We start from the raw sequence: 22,790 nt of genomic DNA, 5'->3' as shown, positions 1-22,790 counted from the left end.
GCTGGCAAAGAAGAAATTTACAGAACCTAAAGGATAACACTGGCTAGAAGGAGTTTTGCAGCTGTTTGGCATAAAGCAGTTCAGGCTCCAGTTTTGGTGCAAGACATGACTTTGAAAAATCTACAGGAAAAAAATAAGTCAAATGTGCTCAGAGCTGATTGGAATAAACAAAAAAATTAAGAAATATATCAACTCAAATAACAGAAGGCTGGAAAAAATGGAGTTAGCTTTGGACAGAAATTCAGATGAGCTGATGGAACTGCAAGTTTCAGAGGTCGAGGTGAAGAAAAGGCTGGCTGAGTGCGAGACTGCTCAAGAGAAGATGTGTCAAAGAATGGTGGAATTGGAGTGCAAAGCATATAAGGAAAGCCTGAGATTTTCTGCTGTACCGGAGAAACTGGAAGAAACAGAATGTGTTGTTTTTGCAAAAGCACAAATAAGTCGCTAGACTGTTATTCCACAGCAGGGGTTCCTGATTGAGTCGGTGCATTGTGTGTATGTTCCAGGCCTGACCATGAGAGAATAATCAGGACCTCTAGTAGTGGAGATGCAATCCTGCCAGCAGGAGGAGTTGATTCCTGCAAAACTGTAGCAGAAAGATGAGGTACTGGGAGATGGAGACAGTGGAGTGTTTGTAGAAAATGATTACTCACTGTACACCAGGCAAAAGAGTAGATATGACTGCAAACTGGGTAGCATAATTGAAAAAAAGATGTTGACATTTTTTGTGATCTTCTATAAAGAATATTCCAGGTTCAGTAATAATGACCTCACCTTAAATATCAGTATAAATTTAGCATTGTGAGACTTGGCACAAAAAGACACAAATTTTGATTACAAAATAAATGATCAGGTCATGAAAATGGTAGTCAAGATTTGGGGAGTATCCATTTTGGGGCATGAGAATAGTACCTTTGTTATTTACAGATTATGTTTATTATTGTTTTAAAGCAACAATGATTTTCAGCATGCACTGGAATAGATTACTGTTGAGTATGATGTGCATGGAATGAAAATCAGCATGTCCAAATGACAGGTCATGGTTCTCTCTCAGAACGTTTTCAGAATGTGTGGTAGCAGAACAATTCTTTGTTAACAGTTTGCAGATGTTCTCCAAAATGTGCCTGTTGGACTTGATGGTTGGGTTTTGGAGTGACATGAACATTGCTGGGCCAAATTTAGACAAACTTACATCTGTGAGATCATGCAACTAGTTCTTTGCCTGTCCAGCTTACTTTTCGCTGGACCTTGGTCCAACAAGACTGGAGACATCTAGTCTTAAGTTACTAATACCAGTTATTTTCCAAATAGTGTGGCCATCCATAAGGTCTGTTATCCTTTTACTTAGTTCAGTTATTATCCTCTTTCTTAACAAGACATCTCTTATTCCTCAACCAAGGTCAACCAACCATTTCTAAACACTTTGTTGTAGGTAAGATTATAAAGAAAGTTATCTGTCATTCATTTTGAATCACATTTATCTTCACATGGTCTCTCAGATCCATGGCAGGCCAGTTTCAGATTAAGGAGGAGTAGTGAAGCAGCCCTCTATGGCTTCCTCATAACTAGACATTGATGGCTATGGTATCCCTAATGATCACCTTTGCATTAGCTGTGTTCTTAGCTTCCATAGTGTTCAAGTGGTTTACCTCTTATATTTTGGGGGTGCTTTCATTGGTTTATCTCCAGTTTGAATTGTTTGATTAGCCAGCTGCTTATGTGTGGGAGTTTGCAAGGTTCAGTTCTTCCCTCTCTGCTGTTCATGGTGCAAACTTATCTCATACAAAGAAGATTACATTAGCACAACTACATTGATGATATCCAGTTTTACCTCTTCAGGAGTGTTTTATTTTATTTTAATTAAAGAACTGCTATCAAGCCATTTAAAACTCAAATGTTGTAAGGCAAGCAATAATCATGCATGCTACTGTTCATCCATCACCCGCTTTGCATCTTATCCCTACTATATACTCTGAGGGGTAGTAGGATGGAGTTTATAACTTGTCTGAAGAGTTTGGGTGCTTTACTTGGCTGAATGATATCAGTGAAGGAACACATGACAGTATTGAATAAATCAGTCTGCAGTTACACATGAAACACCATCTGTTGATACCACCAGGTAGCCTCTCTACATCTGATCCTCAAACATGAGTCAGATTGGCTGTTGCAGTACCTTTTATCTTTGGTTACATAACTGTGTCCTTAAACACCTACAACCTCTCCAGAATTCTGCATCCAGATTGTTAACTGGTACATCTTATTTTGAGTATGTCTCTTCTGCAAGATTTGACTGATTGTGTGGCAGCGAGGCCATTTTTCAAGATTCTCATACTAAGATATGATGACTTGCAATGTAGGGGTCTTGAATATTTAAAGGAGCTACTGACAACCTATTGTCCTGTCTGTCAACCCATTTGGAGAGAAGTTGGTTGTGATTGCCAGCACGTGTATTAAAACATCGGATATGTGTTTTCTTCATCTACCTTGCACCCACTGATTCTCTGAAATTCACTTCCTCTCCATATTACAACCAGAGACTCCAAGGTTGTGTTTAGGTGGTCGCTAAAGACCCATCTTTTCCGTAGTCTACATACCCATTTCAGACAACCCGCATCAGAAGGCAAAAATGCGCTTATACAGAGGACACACTAAATTAGCAATTTTGCTATATGTAAATTGCAAATACATTATAGTCAGTAAAGCTCAGTGAGATAAGTCAACAAAGTAAAGTAATAATCATCAGACATGATGAAGCAAGACAGTAAATTCAACAGAGTGGCGTACATTAATACTTGTATTAATATTATTATTATTACTATAAACATTTACAAATTGTATTATTTATTTCCCTTATTGCTGTATAGCATATCTAACTGAATGACCCTATTAGGTTAGCAAGGATTAGCACTTGGTCATGTACAAGCACATAAAATATATTTAGCATGCAGACTATTTTGCAATAAGGTGTTACACATTCTAATGACAATTACTTTACATTGTTAGTTTAATACTACAGAAAATAGACTAGCTTTAACTAATGTTACTATAGTGTATATACAAATATATTACTGTAAAATTATAAGCTAAATTGTATGTCAAATGCAGATATACTTTATGATCAGAAAAGTACCAGTTATCATTGTATAAGTACACGAGTTGCACATTTGTTTGCGTGTATATGTTTTGCACTTATAAATCAATATTTACAAGTGATTATTTGATGAAGAAACATAATGTGAAAGTTTTCACTTGTTGTTGTTGTTTTTCTTTTGGCTTTTCCCGGTTAGGGGCCACCACAGCGGAACTCTGGTCCGCTAATGATTAGCAGTCGATTTTTACAGTGCCGAGGTGCCAGCCCAACGCCCAACCTTCAACGAAGGCACGCCCATTCATGCATGTCTTTCGAACACCACTTGACCGCGGGGAGGACATGCAGACTCCACACAGGAGGTGCTCCAGCCGAGAATCGAATGGGAGAACCTCTTGCAGTGAGGCGACAACGCTACCGCTGCACCACCGCAGCTTTGAAAGTTTTCGCTTGTATCAATGACATTTAACAATTCTGTATATGTTCTGCAAAACTTACCCCTTTATTGTAAATAACTCAGAACTGTTGTATATTGAAACCTTATATTATGTGCTACGTTTGATTAATTTTATTCATTTACTAATTGGCTTAGGGCCACTATGAGCAAATTCATCTTTTTAGGGATAACCAGAGGCAGACTGCAAGAGTAGACTGTGGAATCAAAGCCGTGGTAAAACTTAACATTTCATAGTCTTTAATCCTCAGCACTATTATGGTAAGTTATGTTATGCTATGTTATTTCACTTGCTATTTTTTTAATTTTTCAGTTTACTTTGCTGCTTCAAGATTCCATTCTCCACTAAGGCATTTTCATGTAGAACCCATACACTGAAGGAGAAAAGAGAGTTAAAGACAAAATGGCAAGCAGAAATATTAACAGTTTGGATAGTGGTGATACAGAGGTCCATTTTTGAATAAACATGACTTGATGTAATTTACTGTTTTCTCACAGGGCCTTCTTGCTGCCTCTTAGTCTATGCTTCAGTAGTATCCCAGGGTCTGTACCTCATTACAGCCCCGACTCCAGTATATTTGTTTTAGCTTACCTCACTGAATGAGGTTGCCAGTTAGAGAACCAGCTGGAGGTTTCACATATTGTGAATGTGAGAGTAGAGGTGGGATGCAGGGACCCTATCATTTAATCCCAGTGCATGCCAAGAGGAACTACTGAGAGAGCTGCTCTGCCAAAATGTGTCAAGAAACAGTGTACTAAGCGACGCTAGCTTCTGTTGTTTCCAAAGCCTGCTGAGCAGTAACAAAGATAAATTTATTTTGTTTATTTTTATTGATATATATATTTTTTTTGTTAACTGGTTTGAGATGAGACCCATTGTCAGTGGAGGTCCAAGTTGTTCTGTCTGGTTAAGTGACTTTTTCATTGTTACACAGTAGGCAAATGGAAACTGGGGGAATCTAACCTAGGACTACAGGATGAAGCTCATTAGTAGATCACAGCCTTAATTCTCTGTGTCAAACTGCTTGAAAAGATGTTATCTACTACCTCCACCAGAGAATAATGTCCAAATGTTCCCACAGGACAGACTACTAGTGCCACTGATGGAAATCCCACTGATGTTCTTATGAGTCAATGCATATTTAATCTGACATGTATACATCCTTTTGGCATGAGACATATTTGTCATTTACTGTTACTTTTTTTCTTATTGCAGTTGATAAACCTGCAGTGGAAACTGACAATGGCAATGAGTGCTGACTCTTACAAGAATGTGACTACGCCGTTTGTTACCATAACAATGCATGTGGCTGATCCTTCAGGACAACTACAGCTACATACTATAGAAATGACTTTGTCAGAGTTGCAGGTAAGGCTTGCACTAACTCATATGAGGGAATTAAAATAGCCATATCTGGCAGCTAGACTTTTTACTTTCTTTTGGCTTTGATTCATATTTGAAGTCAAACTCAGTGATGTAACAGACAAGATGGTGTTATCCACATCATGGTGCTACCATCTAAAACTGCCACTTTTCATTCAGTATCACAGGCAAAGCTAGCTTAAAGAGGGAGAAATAGGGCATTTACCGTAGGCCCAGTTGTCCTAGGGGCTCCCAGCACTTCACATTTATTTAGACATTTTCACTGAATAACATCTAGTCTTTTGGCGGTGTTTGAAGTGTCTAAACATCCATAATCTTGTATACATTTATAACAGAAGCTGCTCCTTTTCTCTGTTTTGAGAGATGGCGACTCGACTTTCCACCCTCTTATACTTTTAGCCACAACATATGTGTGTGTGGGGAGAGGGGTTAGTGTAAAATAAAGGAGACAGATATATGTGGAAATGGTTAATATGCAATATTTACATAGCAGTCACTGCACAATAATATTTGGTACATTATTAATGTTATACGAGTCAAGCTATGCACTTCTCATGAAAGTTTTTGACATTAACATAAACAAACACTACACTTATTGTTCATATTGACACATATAAGTGTCATCTCACAAATCAATAATAATAGATAGTATCTTGGCACATAAACAGAATTACTCAACAATTAATGCTTAAGTTTTTAGCTTCTAAAGAAAAATTAATTTTTTTTTTTTTTTTTTGGTTTCTACCACAGCTGTCTGCCATCACCTACATCCTAAAATCCCTCCTTGATTAACCACTGCACCTTCCATGACAGCTGTCTAAATTATCTCTTCAGACCAGGGTTTAATTTAGTGTAAGCATACAACGAAGAGATTAGGAATTCCTGGTGTGGCACCATTTTGACAGCAGCAGAGAGCTTTGAAGTATGCCTTACCCACTGACCTGTACACTTCCCAATGTCTATTACATATATATGTATGTGTGTGTGTGTGTGTGTGTGTGTGTGTGTGTGTGTGTGTGTGTATATATATATATATATATATATATATATATATATATATATATATATATATGGGTCTACCTGATAATACTGACACACCAAAACACTGACAATGAAATAACCAACACGACAAAACCGAAAGTTCAAAAACAAGAAACTTCACATGCCCGGCAAACCACAATCCCGACATCAGCAAAACAAATAACTTTCCCAAAAAACACACACACAACACAAGCACACCAAAAACCTTACAAACCTACACTAAACCTTACATATACAACTATATATGCACTAACCTTAACTCAAACCCTAACCCTAAGGTACGTCACTATCGCACACTTACCTTACCTGCACCCTAACCCTAACTCACTTAATCTGCCCCTAACCATTAAGTCTGTCACTATCGCACACTTACCTTACCCGCACCCTAACCCTAACTCACTTAACCCGCCCCTAAACCTAAAGTCAGTCACTGTCGCACACTTACCTCACCCGCACCCTAGCCTAACGTCTGTCACTATCACACACTTACCTTACCCACACCCTGACCCTAACATTTGTCCCTGTCGCACACTTACCTTAACATGTTGGTGTTCTCAGCGTCGGGATTCTCAAATGGTCTTCTTTGTTGTTGATCTTCTGGTGTCGGTTATGTCGTTGTCGTTCTTCTCAGCCGAATTTACACTTCTCTGAATCGGAGATTGCTGACATGACTTCACCAAAGCTCCATTAAACCGAAACCACAGACTATTGAACTTATTTCTCTGGGACGTAAACCACTTGACCACCGGGGTGAATTTTGACCTTTTCCCCAGTGTAGTGCGATTTTGGAGTTGGTATATTTAGTTAGGTGGGGTGTGGGAGGGTAAAGCCCCCCTCTTGGGTGCATTTAATTGCTTTATTGCTTTCCATTGAGTTATTTTACCTGGTGGCCAAGTGGTTTGTTTCCCAGAGAAAGAAGTTCGATAGTCTGTGTTTTCGGTTTAATGTTGCTTTGGTGAAGTCATGTCAGTAATCTCCGATTCGGAGAAGTGTAAATTCGGTAAGTAGAAGTAGACCCATATTTATACATACATATATATATATATATATATATATATATATATATATATATATATATATATATATATATATACATGCACACCTCTAAACTCGCATCCTTGCTCCTTGTTTGAAACCCTGCCTTTTCTCTCAAGTAAAGTGGGCTGGCAAAAATGCCTCTCCATTCTATCTTTTTAGCCAACTCTTTAGAGTTCAGGTTTGTAGTTAAATCAACTCACCAGGCTCAAAGTCAAGGTTCACTCTATCTGTGCAAAGAAGAAGTCCAAATGCATTGATGCAGTTACTTTTTCAAGGTGGAGGGCATGTGCTGGGTGAAAAAAATTATCTTGAAAAGATACAGTGTATGGTTCCAAAGAGAATATGTTTCAGAAAAGACTGCTGAGTTAGTTACTATATGGTCAAAACATACTGACCAAAATGGTGTTTTGCCAAAATATTTAGCTTTTGAACTTGCCTTTCTTTGAGGTTTGGTGACCTTGGAGTTAGATATGATAAGTAGGGACGTGCAGGGTACATGGATGTCTGCATGGGTAGTTTTGGGGGCTTTGTATGCAATGTCAAAAATACTGAAGAGTTTTGTTGAATTTTCATTCAGTCAGTCTATCTGAAATGACCATTAGGACAATGGTTATCTCTGAGTCAACTGATATACTTTATGTGCAAGTTTCATAGTTTGCTACAGTTCCTCAGCTAATATACACCAGATAAAGCTTGTTCCTATCCTTTTGATTTTATACTGAGATAACTACATTTTGCTGTGCATCAAGGTGAATTTTTGTGCTTTATAAATGGCAATATGTATTACACAGGTAACTAAACTTGAATTGCAGTGTTAACCAAAGTTTTTAGCATGTGCATTTGTGTAATTATTTAATTACATTTGTGACTTGAGAATTCAACCAGGAAGTCCCCATTTTCATTGGAGTCTTGAGAGAAATTGTTCAGCAATATTAGAAGGACATGAAGTCAACACACATCAGGAGCACATTTGAGACAGTATGAGAGTAAGTACAATGTGATTCAGAGCAGATGAAAAAAGAAAAAAAAAATAATACAGTGATTCCGAGCAGTATGATAAGAGAAAATAATATGTCATATTTTCAGAAAATCTTGACCCAGGTTTTGGCTGTAAAGACTATTTGAGAACATAGAGATCATGAGATCTATCCATAGTTGTCAGATGACAGGAACTGAGGGTGAAAAACTACTTCCCTAACATGTAATTATGATCAGTAGATGAATTAAAGTTCAATAAACTACATTCAAGAATGGTTATGATATTCCACTGATTTTCAGAGAGTTGATCACTGTAAGTATGACATAGACATCTGCTACATAAACAACAGAGATCTGAGGGGTTCCTATTATTTAAGCGAACGCTTAAAGTTGTGAACGTTGTTTTGTGGAATGTGTTTACACGATATGGCAAAATGCCAAAAGCACGGAACAGCGATTTTTTTTCCTAGGGGAAAAAAATCACTGGGCTGTTTTTGGGACTTTGCCATTTCCTCCACTGTGGTGTGATCTTGGAGTTGGTATATTTAAGTAGGGGGGTGTTTTTTTTTTATATATACAGATCTGTGATTTTTTTTCCCTGGGAAAAAAAATTGCTGATCCGTGTCTTCGACATTTTGCATTTTCATTGTGTTTGGGTTAATTTTATAGCATTTGCAATTTCAAGCGTTTGCTAATATAATATAGACCCGATCAGAGATGTACAAATAAATTTCTTCAGTGAGAAGAGCTTACATGAACATGACTACTATATTTAGTATATAAGCTTCAGATGTCTACAAATGACTAACAAATTATGTCGAGTATTTTATAGTTTCATAGTTTCATAGTATAGTACTAGGCTGTCTGCCCTGGGGCATTTGTAAGCCTAGCCATAGTGATGTGGCTTTTGCCACCCCATGAAATGGTACAAAAATGTACAGAATAAATCTAGAATACTGTGCCTCTGTCTAGAAGTGACACAGTGAAGGTCCCCTTATATAATAGAATTAGTTTACTGTGCTCCTGTCTAGCAGTGACACAGATGTGACCCCTGGGGTAAACTTACGATCTCCCATCCACTCATCAAGATTTCTCTTGAAGAGAGTCAGTGAGGGGCTCTGCCTAATATGAACTAGGATCCTGTTCCAAAGCATGGGAAGCCTCTGGGTTATGAATCTATCCCTCCAGCATGTCCTATTCATACTTGTGCTGAGGTTTAAGTCTTTAGCTCTAGTGGTCCTGATGGATTTGGATTTTTTGAGGTGGAGCATGTCCATCAGATCCTGATTGGACATGGCCTTGTACGTCAGGCAGAGATCACCTCTGAGCAGGCGGTATGCTACTGAATAGAGCTGAAGTTTCTTTAGTCTGGCAGAATAAGACATATGTTGGAGACCCTTGATCCTTTTGGTGAGGTACTTTTGTGGTCTCTCCAGCTGTTGCAAGTGCCGGGTGAGGTACATACCAAATGGGGCATTGTACTCAATCATGGGTCTGATGAGGGAGGAATATAGGGGTACAATGACATCCTTGGATCTGGATGTGAAACCCTTCATGATGAGGTGTGCAAGGTAGAATGTTTTTCTAACCACTTTGGCAACGTGGGTGTCAAATGAGAGGTCGCTGTCTACTTGGGTCCCTAGGTCTCTGATTACTTTTTCCGTACTCAGTGGGTTGCTGTCTATGTGATAATTTGTGGGTACTTTGTTTTTTCCAAAAGGGATGACTATACATTTTTTGGAATTTAGTTTAAGGTCGTGACTACGGCACCAGTTGTCCGTTTCAGTGAGGCCTTTTTGTAGGATGTGTGTATCTGCTGGTGTATCGACTATGGCGCCTAGTTTGCAGTCATCTGCGAACTTTGTCAGCCACAGCCCTCCCATGTTTGCTTTAACATCTGAGAAATAAATAACCACAAATCAAAAAAGACAAATCCAACTTAAAAAAAAAGCGTACTCCGGCACTATAAAGGCTGCCAAATGTCCAAACTGTAAGCAAAAGCCATGAAATAAACCTTGAATAGGTTTAAAATAATTTGTTTTATTGCCACAAAAGAACCAAAACTATTAAAAAATACAGATTAAGTGCTTTCGTCTCCTTGTAACGGAGACTTCATCAGAATAAATTACAAATGTACCATTCTTCCTTATATATGCCTCATTTTTCGTTTAATTAGTTAATTAACTAAATAGTCACGTAATTGAGGCAATTAATGGATGTGGGCAGCAGATTGTGCACCAGTGTAAACAAATCACCATAAGATAAATAAAACACTGTTGAGAATCATAAATTATAAAGTATATCTGCATTTAAATATATATTTTTGCAGACACATTTAAAAATATATATATTATTAAAATTCCATGGTGCATCAGCCTTAGATGTACATAAATTATACATTGCATTGCAACTATTAATCAAACAGGTTTGACACATAACCCTGTTGTATTGCAAGAAAACCAAAATACTTCTGTGAAACAAATAAATTTCTTGCACTACCCTGTGTGTGGGTATAATTCTTATAAAACAAAAGGGCACAAAATCACTGGTAAACCTGTACAAGAGGTATACATATACCATACAAAAATCATTGCACATATGCTGTGTGTGCCTTAAAAAAATATATATATTGATAAAAAATACATTGAATAAATGTATATAAATATATATAAAGAAATATATGTAAAAATGTGTATGTAGTGAAGAAAACATAATAGTTGTATTTCCATACACTAAATAGTTGATAACATTTTTTTTTTTTTGAATCTGAGAAATAAATGCCGAACAAGAGGGGTCCCAGGACAGATCCCTGTGGGACACCACTTGTGACTGGCTTTGAGTCTGACATTGCTCCAGCGATTTTAACTTTATGGGTTCTGTCCTTTAGCCAGTTTGCAACCCATCTAGTGACATAAGGGTTTACTTTTAAGTTGTTTAGCTTATCTATGATGCCTGAGTGGGGTATTGTGTCGAAGGCTTTAACCAAGTCCAGGTATGCTGTATGGACTGCTTTGCCCTCATCAATGGCTCTAGTGACTGTTTCGAAAAAGTCAACCAGGTTTAAAAGGCAGGATCTGCACTTTACAAAGCCGAACTGGGTGGGGTCAAGCGTCTGTAGGTCCCCTATGTCTCCGTTTATGAGTTCCATAATGATTCTTTCCATAGCTTTGCAGACCAGGCTAGTCAAGCTTATGAGGCGGTAGCTTCCAGGGTCTGTAGAGGCACCCCCCTTGTGGAGTGGGACCACTGTTGCTGTACGCCAGTGTTCAGGTACATATCCCGAAGTAAGGCTAAAGTTAAATAGCATTTTTATGTGTGGGTTTAGCTCCTCTTGGAGTTCACGTAACACGCACTCCGGGATACCGTCAGGTCCCATTGATGCTGTGTTTTTTGCTTTGTTTAGGGCGGTTCTCACTTGGACATCTGAGATGACAGGGAGATTACATTCAGCTGGGATAAGTATTTCTTCTTTTGGGGGTGAAGGAGGCGAGAAATTTGCACTGAACCTGTCAGCCAGAATGTTAGCAATATCTGTGGGTTCAGTGTATTTTTTGTTGTTGTGAACCAACTCTGAGCATATCTGAGGGTTTCCACCCAGGTTTCTAACATAGCTGAAGAAGGCTTTGTGGTTATCTTTAGTGTCCTTAGTGATTTTTCTCTCAAAGTTTGCCTTGGATGTTTTTATGAGAGAACGTAGTTTTCTGCTAATGTTGATCAGAGAGGTCTTCCCTTCATGGGATTTCGCTCTGACGTGCAGTAGCTTCCTTCTTTTGTTATACAATTTGTTTATGGCTGAGGTCCACCAGACTACAGATTAAATTAACATCACTAAAAACAAGGTATTGCATGGAGATAATGGTGCCTGAAACAGTTTTCAGTAACAAAAGATGAAATGATGACATTTGTTGTCACCCTTCACTGACCATTCCATTGCATCAAAGATATTTTTTAATAAGGTAGCTTGTTCCAGAGTTTACACAGTCAAAATCACCATAATTGTTTATTTTTCAGATTTGTATTATCTGTCCAGCAGCAGTTCTAAATACTCTGTTTTGCATTACACATGAGTATTAGTCTACACAGACCATGTGAGAATGTAGAGCAAATATCGGCTGAATTATGGAAAATTGATAATTAACTTTCAGACATTTTAGACTAGAATGAGCTAAGCAGTAGTGTGTTCTGTAGTGTTTGTTTGTTTGTTTTTTTTGGTGACAGGCAGCTGACTGTAATTTTCTCCTTGCTAAGCCTGGTGAGTGGGACATCAGTGTGCCTGACTATAGAGTCACCCATGACTAAAGTGTTGGGTACGTTGTCTTGCCTTAGGGGCTGTTGTTGGGTGGCATACTGGTGTTGTGAGCTATGTGTCACTTTGGTTGTGACTGGTGCTTGTTTGAGTTTCAGCAGCAGAATCTGTAATTAAGGTTTAATTCGTGGGCGGGTTGCATTATTTATGATGGGGGCTGTGTATGTTAATTCATTCTGATGAAGTCCTACTCTTTGAGGATTAAAGTGCTCAATAAATTCAGCTAACTGGAGATTCTGCCTTGGGTTTCACCCTTGTGTGTTTTTTATTAGTTTGTGTCTTAGAGGTATCGCTTTTTTATTTGCAGGTATGGCTAAAGGGAACAATACAGGAGACTTTCAGGGAGAACTATGAGTTAGTCTTTGAAAAAGGAAAAAGTATGCTGGACAGATGGTCAGTGGATTTTGATTTTGATCACAGAGTACAGGTCTTCCGATTTTTAACACAGATATTATATTTTGCCTGTTAAAGAATATTCCTGAAAGGGACATTGTTAATTATATTAGTTATTTATGTAAATATTTGAGATTTGTTTGTTTTTGGTTTGAGTTTGTTCTGTTGTTAAAGTTCCAATAAAAGGTATTTTAAAAAAGAAATCAACCCTAACAATGTTCACCTAACTAATGAATTTATGTAAGTATTAATTTAGTTTTTCGATAGCCAAATCTGATATCACAGTAGTCCCAGTTCTACAATCATATGCATATTTACCTGTCTAAGAATGAGAAGTCATGGGGAGGAAGCAAATATCTAGTTAAATAGATGAAGGCCTGGCAACGATCCTTGTGGTACATGTAAAGGCATTTTTTTTTTCTGATATACCCCTAGAATAATCACCACTTTAACATCTATTAAAAAGATATTCTTTAACCTGTAAAATGGTATCTGGAGTAATGTCAAGCTTTTTCCATGGCATATACTATCTGTTCGTGTGGTAGAACATCAACTGCCTCAACAGAGCTATGTATACCACAGGACAGTGAGTTTGACATCATTTGCCATATTAAACATCTCATAAAGTTCTATTAGGAGAGACAAGATTAAACATTTCTTCTGTTGGGAGGATGGCCTAATGGTTAAGGTGTTTGCCTTACAAACATAAGGTGCAGTGTTTGAGTCTCACAAGGGATAATTGGCTATGCTTAAAATGGCTCACAAGAGCAGTTAGCTTAGTATGAACCTATTAAGAAACCATTTTGTGTGACTTTGTTTCTTATTATACTCATTACCTTTATTAGAACTGATAGTAAACATTTTTTTCAAAGCACTTACCTATTACTGATATCAGAGCAATAGGTTCATAATTATAAACTAGATTACTACTACCTACCTTATAAATAGACACCATTAGTTATTCCTTCCATTCTGGTGGCATGTATCATCTTTCTAGCAAAAAGTTGAAAATATTATGTAGTGGGGTCAGTAACACATCACTGGTGGAGTGTATTAAAGAGCCTGAAATGGACTCAGTTTCCATATTACTGTTCCATTTGACTTATAATTGTGATTGAATAATCTGCAAATCTATGTATAGATGCTTAGTATGTTAGGACACTTCTTTTGTTAACTTAATGTTATGTGGTACAGATGAACTGATGTAAAATATATATTAAATGCTTCTGCTACTAATTTGGAATCATGTAGCCAAATATCATTTACCGGTATACATGCATATGGTCGACTGGTGAATGGTCGAGCGGGTATGGCCGAAAGGAGTCCGGCAACATTTCAAAAATGCGATTACAACTGTCGCGAGTCGCAAAATCCCATCCCCTTTTTGACCCATGTTAGCACTCGTTTTAGGGTGTAGAGTGGTTGGAAATGTCAAATTCAGTGTTTTTACAACACTTGGAGTTATGGGATTTGTGGAGAAAATCAGTAAAATGTATGGTCGAGCAATGTGCGCTTGACCATATGAATGTAAACCCCATTTACCTCTATTGGGACAGAAAGTTGAAAGCATGACTTTTGGGACTAGACATATTTAAAATATTTGTTATTGTTTTTTTTATGCCCTTGGAAATTTTGATGATACCTTTAACTTCTTTTAATTGCATTTGCTATTTTATTTATTTTAGTGGGATACTTTTTAAATGCTGCAAACCTTTTTTTTTTCCCTTAAAATATAAAGACGTTACTTTTTATCTCACCAAAATGGCATTTTACTTCTTGACCTGCTGTTTTATTTTAATCTAGCTGTCCTTTCTAAGATGGAAACATAGCAAAGTGTAAGTTCATCCAATCCACAGCTAGTTTGATAACTAATACATGTATTGATCCAGGACCTAGCCTGCAGTATAGTCTTAAATCTAGCACTGTTGATTTTTCGCATGTCAAAAATCTAGGTGAATTGTTTTATAATTTCTATGCTATAGGTAATGTCAAAAGTGATAATAAAATGAACAGACTTTCCAAAGGTTTAATAACTTCAAGTTCTGAGATTATTTTGGGACTATTCATCAGGATAAATAATTAAACTATGATAGCTTGTGTTACTGTTTGTATCTGAAGAAGTTTGATTTTATTAAACGAAAAGTGCTTTATGCACTTTTAAACTACAGGTAGTTTTCTGAAGCCGTTTTCTTTCTATTTTAGTAGTTTTTTTGTATTTTTTTCGGCTTGCTATTGAAGACATGCCTGTCTAGTTTAAAGATCTAAAACATTCTTGCCTGTACTATGTTGTGGCTCTTATATTATCCCAGTCAATCTTATAAAAGTTAAAAGAGTTCTACAAGGACATAGGCTCATAAGTTAATGCTAGGTTAACTGCCCTTCTGGGTCACTTTAAGCCTAGCCAACTATACTATGAGGGAATTAAGCACTGCACCTTGTGTTTGTAAGGTAAATACCTTAACCATTAAGCCAACCTCCCTTCATACAGACATATTTATCTCATGTAGGCCTATGATTTTTATTATTGAAAAAATCAGAAAGGTGTTCCCAACTTAATCTGGAGCTTCTATAAAAAGCAATAAGATGAATGTCTTATATCACAGATGCTGTTAAAATCTGCTTCCAGGATTTCATTATCAATAAATTTGGTTCTTAGTTTTGCGTGGAGTTTGTTATGGGTTAAAATTAAAATAACACTACCTTTGGTTGATTCTCTTGTGCATTCATATTAAATCCATCAGTCTTCACCAGGGTTGCCAGACATCCCTATTTGAGCAGGACTGTCCCGGAATCAGCAGCCCGAACCCGAGTCCCGCACTGGCGGATAAAATCATGACAAAACAGCCTCCGGTTTGCTTTTTTTTTTATTGGCCCTTATGCCTGTATATGAGCCAATCACAAAACAGAGCTACTTCTGTTGAATGCGAAACTGCCCGATGTTCCACAGTAGCTCTGTTTTGCGATTTTTTTGGTTGGCTCGTATACCGGCATATGGGCCAATCAAAAATCGCCAAACATAGAGCTACTTGTGTTTAATGCAGAAATAAAGGTGCTCTGCATTAAAGAATTTTTTTTGGTCTTCACTTAGTGTGGAGGACCTTTTTTTTTTTTTTTTGTCCCTACCTGCTGGATAAGAAATCATTTGATATACTGTGTCCCAGAGACTCCTCCATCTGTGGAATAAGACTTCCTCTCCACGTCAAGCAGAGTACCTCATTATCCCTTTTTAAGCGCAACCTGGATAACTGGATGGGAAATAGAAAATACACCCCTAGGATTCCACCTGTGTCTCTAATGGATAGGAGCTTTGGGTGCTGAGTTGTCTAAACATGGGCTAAACTTTTGGCTAGGCTTATAAGGACCAATAGCCAAGTAACATCCTATGATCCTGTTATACATTTTTATTACTACCATAAGTTCATCACTTTTTTGTTTGGTGAAGCTGCATGCATTTTTTTACAGGAAATCTGACAGTTTTCGACTTACAGAATAATCCATTGATCTATCGTAGCTTACATATAACTTATCCTTGGAGAAAATTATATTGTAAATCGTATCTTCTCATTTGTGATCATAACTGGAATCTTCAGTCTCTGTAATCTCTTCCAGTTATTGTAACATCTGGCCTTGGTTAAATAGTAATCTGTAAGTCTTGGTGATGATAATATTCCACTGAACCTCACCTTTGCTATTGTGCTTTACTGGATATTATATACCTTGTTTGGTTGTTTGTTTTACATAGTTTACAAATAATTAAATCTGGCATAAATCAATGTGCATTAATATCTGGAGGTGGTTGATACTAGCTCATAGTTAAATACTAGGATTATGTCTTTGTGGGCCATTTTAAGCCTAGCCATGCTCCTATTAGTGATAATCAAACCCTTTACACTGTGTTTGTGACGTAAACACTTTAACCATTTACACCAACTTCCCAAACAAGGATTGTCTCACTAATTATTTCACATATATCAGTGTGTCATACACCAGGAAGACTAGAAACTATTACTTTTTGTTTATTAGTAGCCGATAAATATATTTGCAAAGATTTTAACACCAAGTCACCAATAATGAAAACTAAGATTTTTCCAATAATTTTCACTATATTACCACAATTTTGAGTTTTGAAAAACTCTAAGCTGTGTGAATAATCTATTGGTTGCTTATGTGTATGAGAAAACATGAATGATTATTCTCAATTAGTGGATTTTTTGATGTTCAGATCTTATGGAATAATATACCCCCCAAAGGGCCTCTTTTGATGTTTTCTATCTTCTTGATTTTTTATTCCCTTATTTGCTAGATTATTGTCAAGGGATCTACCAGACCTATTGCCTGTGCATTCTGTATTATGTACTTTGTTTTATCACCTCTATTCATAATTATTACTTCATGGAAATATGTTGAAGTTGAAGGTGTTTTCACAATAACGATGCATTATTTTCAAAATCTTATTTATTCACATATCAGTTTCAGTACTATTTTCTTAGGTTTGTAGGTAAATACTAGGTTATCAATCTGCAGAGACTATTACAAGCCTAGCCAATAACCAAAGATCAGAATTAAGCCTTTTCTGTTGTATCTGTGAGGTAAAGACTTTAATCATTATGCCAACCCCACCCCGACTATAACCACTTGGCTTGAAAGTGTAGCAACTGCTTTATTCCATTTAATAGTTCATAGATAAGTGCTAAGCAATCAATTTGCAGATTATTACATGCCTAGCCAATAACTAGACAGTGACCAAAAGTGAGAATCAAACCCTGTACCTTGTGTTTGTAAGGTCAACCATCAACCCTCAATTATATATTAATGGATTGATTATCTGTCTATACATCTGTTATTTGCAAGACTGATAGCTGTTATTCCATTGTTTTATGATACCTTTTGATCTGATGTTGTCAATCTGCATTTATTCTTGATGTATGGGACTTGATTCTCGGAACCAGCTCAGCAGTTACAACAGCTTGCGAGAGCTAAAAACTCTTGAGCTAAGTCTCTGCCCAGAATACCCCTCTCTAGGTTACTTCAGAGCTCATTTGCCGCTCTTCTACAAAAGACATGTCAACCAAACTCTCCCTTGAGCTAAGTGTATTTTCTTGTTTTATTATTAACCTAGATATATATTTTACTCCTACTTAGTAAGTTAAACCTTTTATACTTGCCCAGTTAGCCATCTTACCCTTTGTTACTATCTCTCTCTTTTACACTTTGGTGTTCTTCGCTACAATAGTTGGTAGTGTTTTCTCTGTTATACAGATATTTCTCTTATTGCTATAGTTGAATATTTCTAACTGTTTTTTGAGTGAGTGTGCTATTTACCCTTTTTACCTTGTGGTATTTGCTTTACCAATGTTGGTAGCTCTAGCCGTTTCTCCCTACCTCTTGGTCGTTCTGGCCTACCATTGTTGGTAGCCCTTTCCTCCTCTTCCTATTTCTTTCTTTTGCATGTGTGTGAGAGTGTTCTTCCTGCCAGTTGATATTTGTTTCCTTTCTTGTCAACATGGCAGACAAAACCAAAGGGCAGCTGGGTTTAAACAGTGTCGAGATTGCTTACGAAAAATGCCCAATTCAGATGGTCATTTATCTTGTGTCTACTGCTTGGGTCCAGTTCATTTACAACAGGATTACGCTATTTATCAAGCATTTAGCAACTGGGCTCTCATAGAAAGGAAGAACAAACTGATTTTGAAGGGTCTAATAAAAACTTCTTTTAATGAGGATTTGTACAGTCAGTCTAGGACATTTAAATCTGATGTAGCTCTGCCTTCATCTTCCTCTTTTTCTTCTTCTAAATTTGAACATGGAAATAAGAGGAGTGTCTTGGTGCTGGCATTCCCTTTGGCTCTGGCACACAAGAGATCTAAATCTTTGGTTCTCACTCAGTTTGTGGAACCAAAGTTAACTACCAAAATACCTATGGTACTGACTTTGTCAGCAGTGACTGTGGTGACTGCTTTGGCACCGTAGGTTTCTGTGCTGATTACCATGGTACCAACTGTCAGTGTGGCTTCTCCCCCCTTGATACCAGTCCTGTCTATGGTGCCATCCATAACTTTGGAACTGGTTCAAGCCACAGTGCTGACAGCAAATTTGGAACCACTTCCCAGGAGTAGGTATTCTCCCTCAATAGACCCCTTTGTAGGACACATTCCAAGACCCTTTTTAGAAAGAACAGAATCCCACTAATTTGGAACCACTTCCCAGGACTAGGCATTCTCCCTCAATAAACCCCTTTGTAGGACACCTTCCAAGACCCTTTTGAGAAAGAACAGAATCCCACTCAGCCTTTTTGGTCCATTCCTGTAGAAGTCTGACAGAAGCTGACTTTGTGAGGTTGGTGGATCAGCTCCTTGTGGCTAGGGTTTTTTAGTTTCTTCCAAGGTTTCACTTCCTTCTGGGGATGGGACTTCCTCTCCAAGGACTCCACCAAACATTCCTCTTTTGACCTCCACTGAAATGTTAGAGACCACAACTCCGATTCCCTTGGTTCTGGCTGTTCAGGTGCTGACAGCTTTTGTGTATTCAGCTCCAGTGTCTGCTCTGAGTTCCTCAGTTCCTTCAGAGCTAACAGACTGTGAGATCATAGATCCATTGCCTCATTTGTGGGCTCTTCCTTGGCTTCGACCTCAATGGCGGTCACCTCAGAACAGGGTGGGACCATGGTTCTGACGTTGTCTTCTCAGTTCTGGGCTCCCATCCCTCTTTGGGGGGGGGTCTGCCTTCCAGATCATGGAGAGGGCCTTGGCCTCTGCAGGTTCTCAGCTGGTTCCTTCCCAATCTGAGCTTTTTCTTGGGACTCTTTCTTGTCCAGAGCTTTCAGCAACCTCCATGCCTGGACAGCGAGCATTGAGGCTTCAGGACACCCCTTCACAAGGCCTTATCTCTTCCAAGTCCTTCATAGAGCTTCCTACTGAGGAGGTACCTCGGAAGAGGACATTTAAGAGGAAACACCTTGATTCCCCAGAAGAATCTGCCACGGTGGACTCTTCTCTGCTCCCCAATGCTCCTACTCCAGGAACCAGAGGAGCAGAAAAACTTGGTTCAGGAAAACCCAAGGGCCTTTTCCGGACACACGTGGCAGTGATTTTCCTGGGGGCAGAGGGGGGAGCTCCAATGGAAGACGTCGACCTCGTGGCAGATGTGGTCCACAAAATCAGGGTTCCAGAGATTTGTTCTCAGGGAAACCCTACCAGTGTTTCTGAAGGGAGGCCCAAATGCTTAGCTCTGGAGGCAATCGGGGGAAGACTATCTTTGCATCTGCTAGCCTGGCAACAAATAACCGCAGATGCTTGGGTGCTAAGGATCATTTCCAGAGGATACTACATTCCCTTTGTTCTCACTCCAAAAACAGGAAGAAGAATCCCCAATGTTCCACCCAATCAGAAGGATCAGGCAGCTCTGGAAATTCAGAATCTGCTAGAAAAAAGACTCATCCAAGACCTCCCACCAGACCAGTTAGGATCTGAATTTTACTCAAGGTTCTTTTTGGTGCCAAAAAGATAGGGGACTGGAGACTAATTTTGGATCCCAACCTTTTGAACAAGTTTGTTTAGCAGGCAAATTTCTGGATGGTCATGGTTCAGTCTATTCTCCCATTCTTGGGGAAAGATGATTGGATGTGCTCTATAGACCTCCAGGATGCGTATTACCATATAAAAATGGACAAGAGCTCCAGAAGGTTCCTCTGCTTCTGGCTGGGAGTCAGTCACTATCAGTTCAGAGCTCTGCCATTCAGTCTCACCGCACCCCCCTGGGTGTTCACCAAGTGTATGGCAGCAGTAGCAGCTCACTTGAGAATGCATGGATTCTGAGTGTTTCCATACTTAGATGACTGACTCTTCACTGCTCCTACCAGGCATTTACAAGAACAGACAAGAGATTTTATTCTACATACTTGTGCTCATCTAGGTATAACAGTGAAGAATATTAAAGCTTGACTAAACCTGACTCAGCAAATGAAGTTTATAGGAGCCTGCCTGAATACAACTTCTTGCATAGCTTCCTTTCCTCTTCACAGACTGAAGAAGACAAGGGCCCAAGTAGAATTTATTCTCTCTAATGACAGTGTACCTGCAGTATTAGTTCTCCAGGCTCTAGGGTCCATTGGCAGCAGCCATTAAGCTCGTTCCACTAGCGAGATTTCACATGAGACTTCTTCAGTGGCTTCTTGCTTCCCAATGGTTCATCCTCACTCATCCCTTAACAGATCTCATCTGAATCACCGTGGCCCCAAAATCCGGACCGAACCACAAAAGGAGGGGGAGTATCCATATTCATAAAGGATACCCACACCTCCAGGTTAGTGGCAATGAACGAAGCATCGGAGACCATCCAGGTGCAATTAACCATAGGTAAAACTGCCCTACAGTTTGTAACATGCTACAGACCACCTTCTCAAACTCAGGAAACCCACACAGCCTTCCTGAAGACACTGGAGAGTATGAATGTCTCTCCAAACACCATCATATTGGGTGACTTCACCTACCCAAACATAGACTGGGAACATTACTCAAGCCCCAACACCCTAGCCCAAAGGTTCCTTGAGTTCATAAACTCAAATGCTATGGAACAACTAGTCACCATTCCCACAAGAGGAGAAAATATACTAGACCTGATCATCACAAACATGAGGACAAAATGCTCCACACCGACTGTATATCCCTCATTGGTGTGATCAGACCATAAATTAATCTCACTGGAGATCCACATCCCGCCCCACCCCCAGCAAAAAAGACCACAGTGAAGAACTTCTCAAAAGCAAACTTCACACTTCTTAAGACTGGAGTGGTATCCTTCAAGGCCCCCGAGCCAGTGGAAACCACAACCCACGCTGCTGAAACCCTTACAAATGCCTTCTACAAGCACCTCCAGGAATGTATGGATCAAGCAATCCCTAATAAAATCAAGACCCTTTCCACCAAAGGCAGGCGCCCGGTCTGGTGGACTCCAGCCATAAACAAACTCTACAACAAGAGGAGAAAACTACTACATGACAGAGCAAAATCCCTAAAAGGGAAGGCATCTCTGATCAATACTAGCAAAAAACTACGATCACTCATAAAATCATCCAAGGCCAACTTTGAGAGAAAAATCGCTAATGACACAAAAGACAATCATAAAGCCTTCTTTAGCTATGTTAGAAACCTGGGTGGAAACTCCCAGATATGCTCAGAATTAGTCCAAAATGATAAAACAATCACTGAACCCACAGACATTGCCAACATACTGGCAGACAGGTTCAGTGCAAATTTCTCCCCTCCCCCCCAAAAGGAGAAATATCTATCCCACCAGAGTCTAGCCTCCCAAACATCTCAGATGCCCAGGTGAGAGCTGCTCTCTCTAAAGCAAAAATCACAGCATCAATGGGACCGGACGGTGTCCCTGGCTGTGTGCTACATGAACTCAATGAGGAACTAAACCCACACATAAGGCTGCTGTTTAATCTTAGCCTTACTACAGGATACGTACCCAAAGAATGGCGTACGGCAACTGTGGTCCCACTCCACAAAGGCGGTGCTTCTACGGACCCTGGAAATTACCGCCCCATAAGCTTGACGAGCCTTGTCTGCAAAGCTATGGAGAGGATCATAATGGAACTCATAAATAAAGACATTGGGGACCTACAGACACTGGATCCTACCCAATTTGGCTTTGTCAAGGGCAGATCCTGCCTCTTGAACTTGGTCGACTTTTTCGAAACAGTCACTAAGGCCATTGATGAGGGTAAGGCAGTTCACACAGCCTACCTTGACCTAGCAAAAGCGTTCGACACAATACCCCACTCGGGCATCATAGAAAAGCCAGCTTAGATGTAAACCCATATGTCACAAGATGGGTTGCAAACTGGCTCAAGGACAGAACACACAGGGTTAGAGTTGCTGGTGCCATGTCAGACTCTAAGCCGGTCACGAGCAGTGTCCCACAGGGCTCAGTCCTGGGCCCCCTCTTGTTCGTCATTTATTTTTCTGAAGTGCAGGCAAACATAGGGGGATTGTGGCTGACAAAATTTGCAGATGACTGCAAACTGGGCACCATAATTGACACTCCATCAGACACAGACATCCTCCAGAAAGGTCTCATAGAAATGGATAACTGGTGCCAGAGC

General features: G+C 39.1%; 1 protein-coding gene across 1 annotated transcript in view; it reads left to right on the top strand.

Annotated features, from left to right (window-relative positions):
- The window catches only part of COMMD6 (COMM domain containing 6), a 393,895-nt gene that overhangs the window by 332,719 nt on the left and 38,386 nt on the right, over nt 1-22,790 (top strand). The window contains exon 6 of the mRNA XM_044072903.1: nt 4,759-4,911. Coding sequence (XP_043928838.1) covers nt 4,759-4,911 — 153 coding nt within the window. The remainder of the gene's footprint in view (nt 1-4,758; nt 4,912-22,790) is intronic.

The sequence above is a fragment of the Protopterus annectens genome, chromosome 5.part1 (genome assembly GCF_019279795.1).
Source record: "Protopterus annectens isolate FY-2018-M chromosome 5.part1, PAN1.0, whole genome shotgun sequence".
NCBI classification, from domain to species: domain Eukaryota; kingdom Metazoa; phylum Chordata; order Ceratodontiformes; family Protopteridae; genus Protopterus; species Protopterus annectens.
The sequence above is the reverse complement of the archived record's forward strand: the minus strand, read 5'-3'. Positions and strand labels throughout refer to the sequence as shown.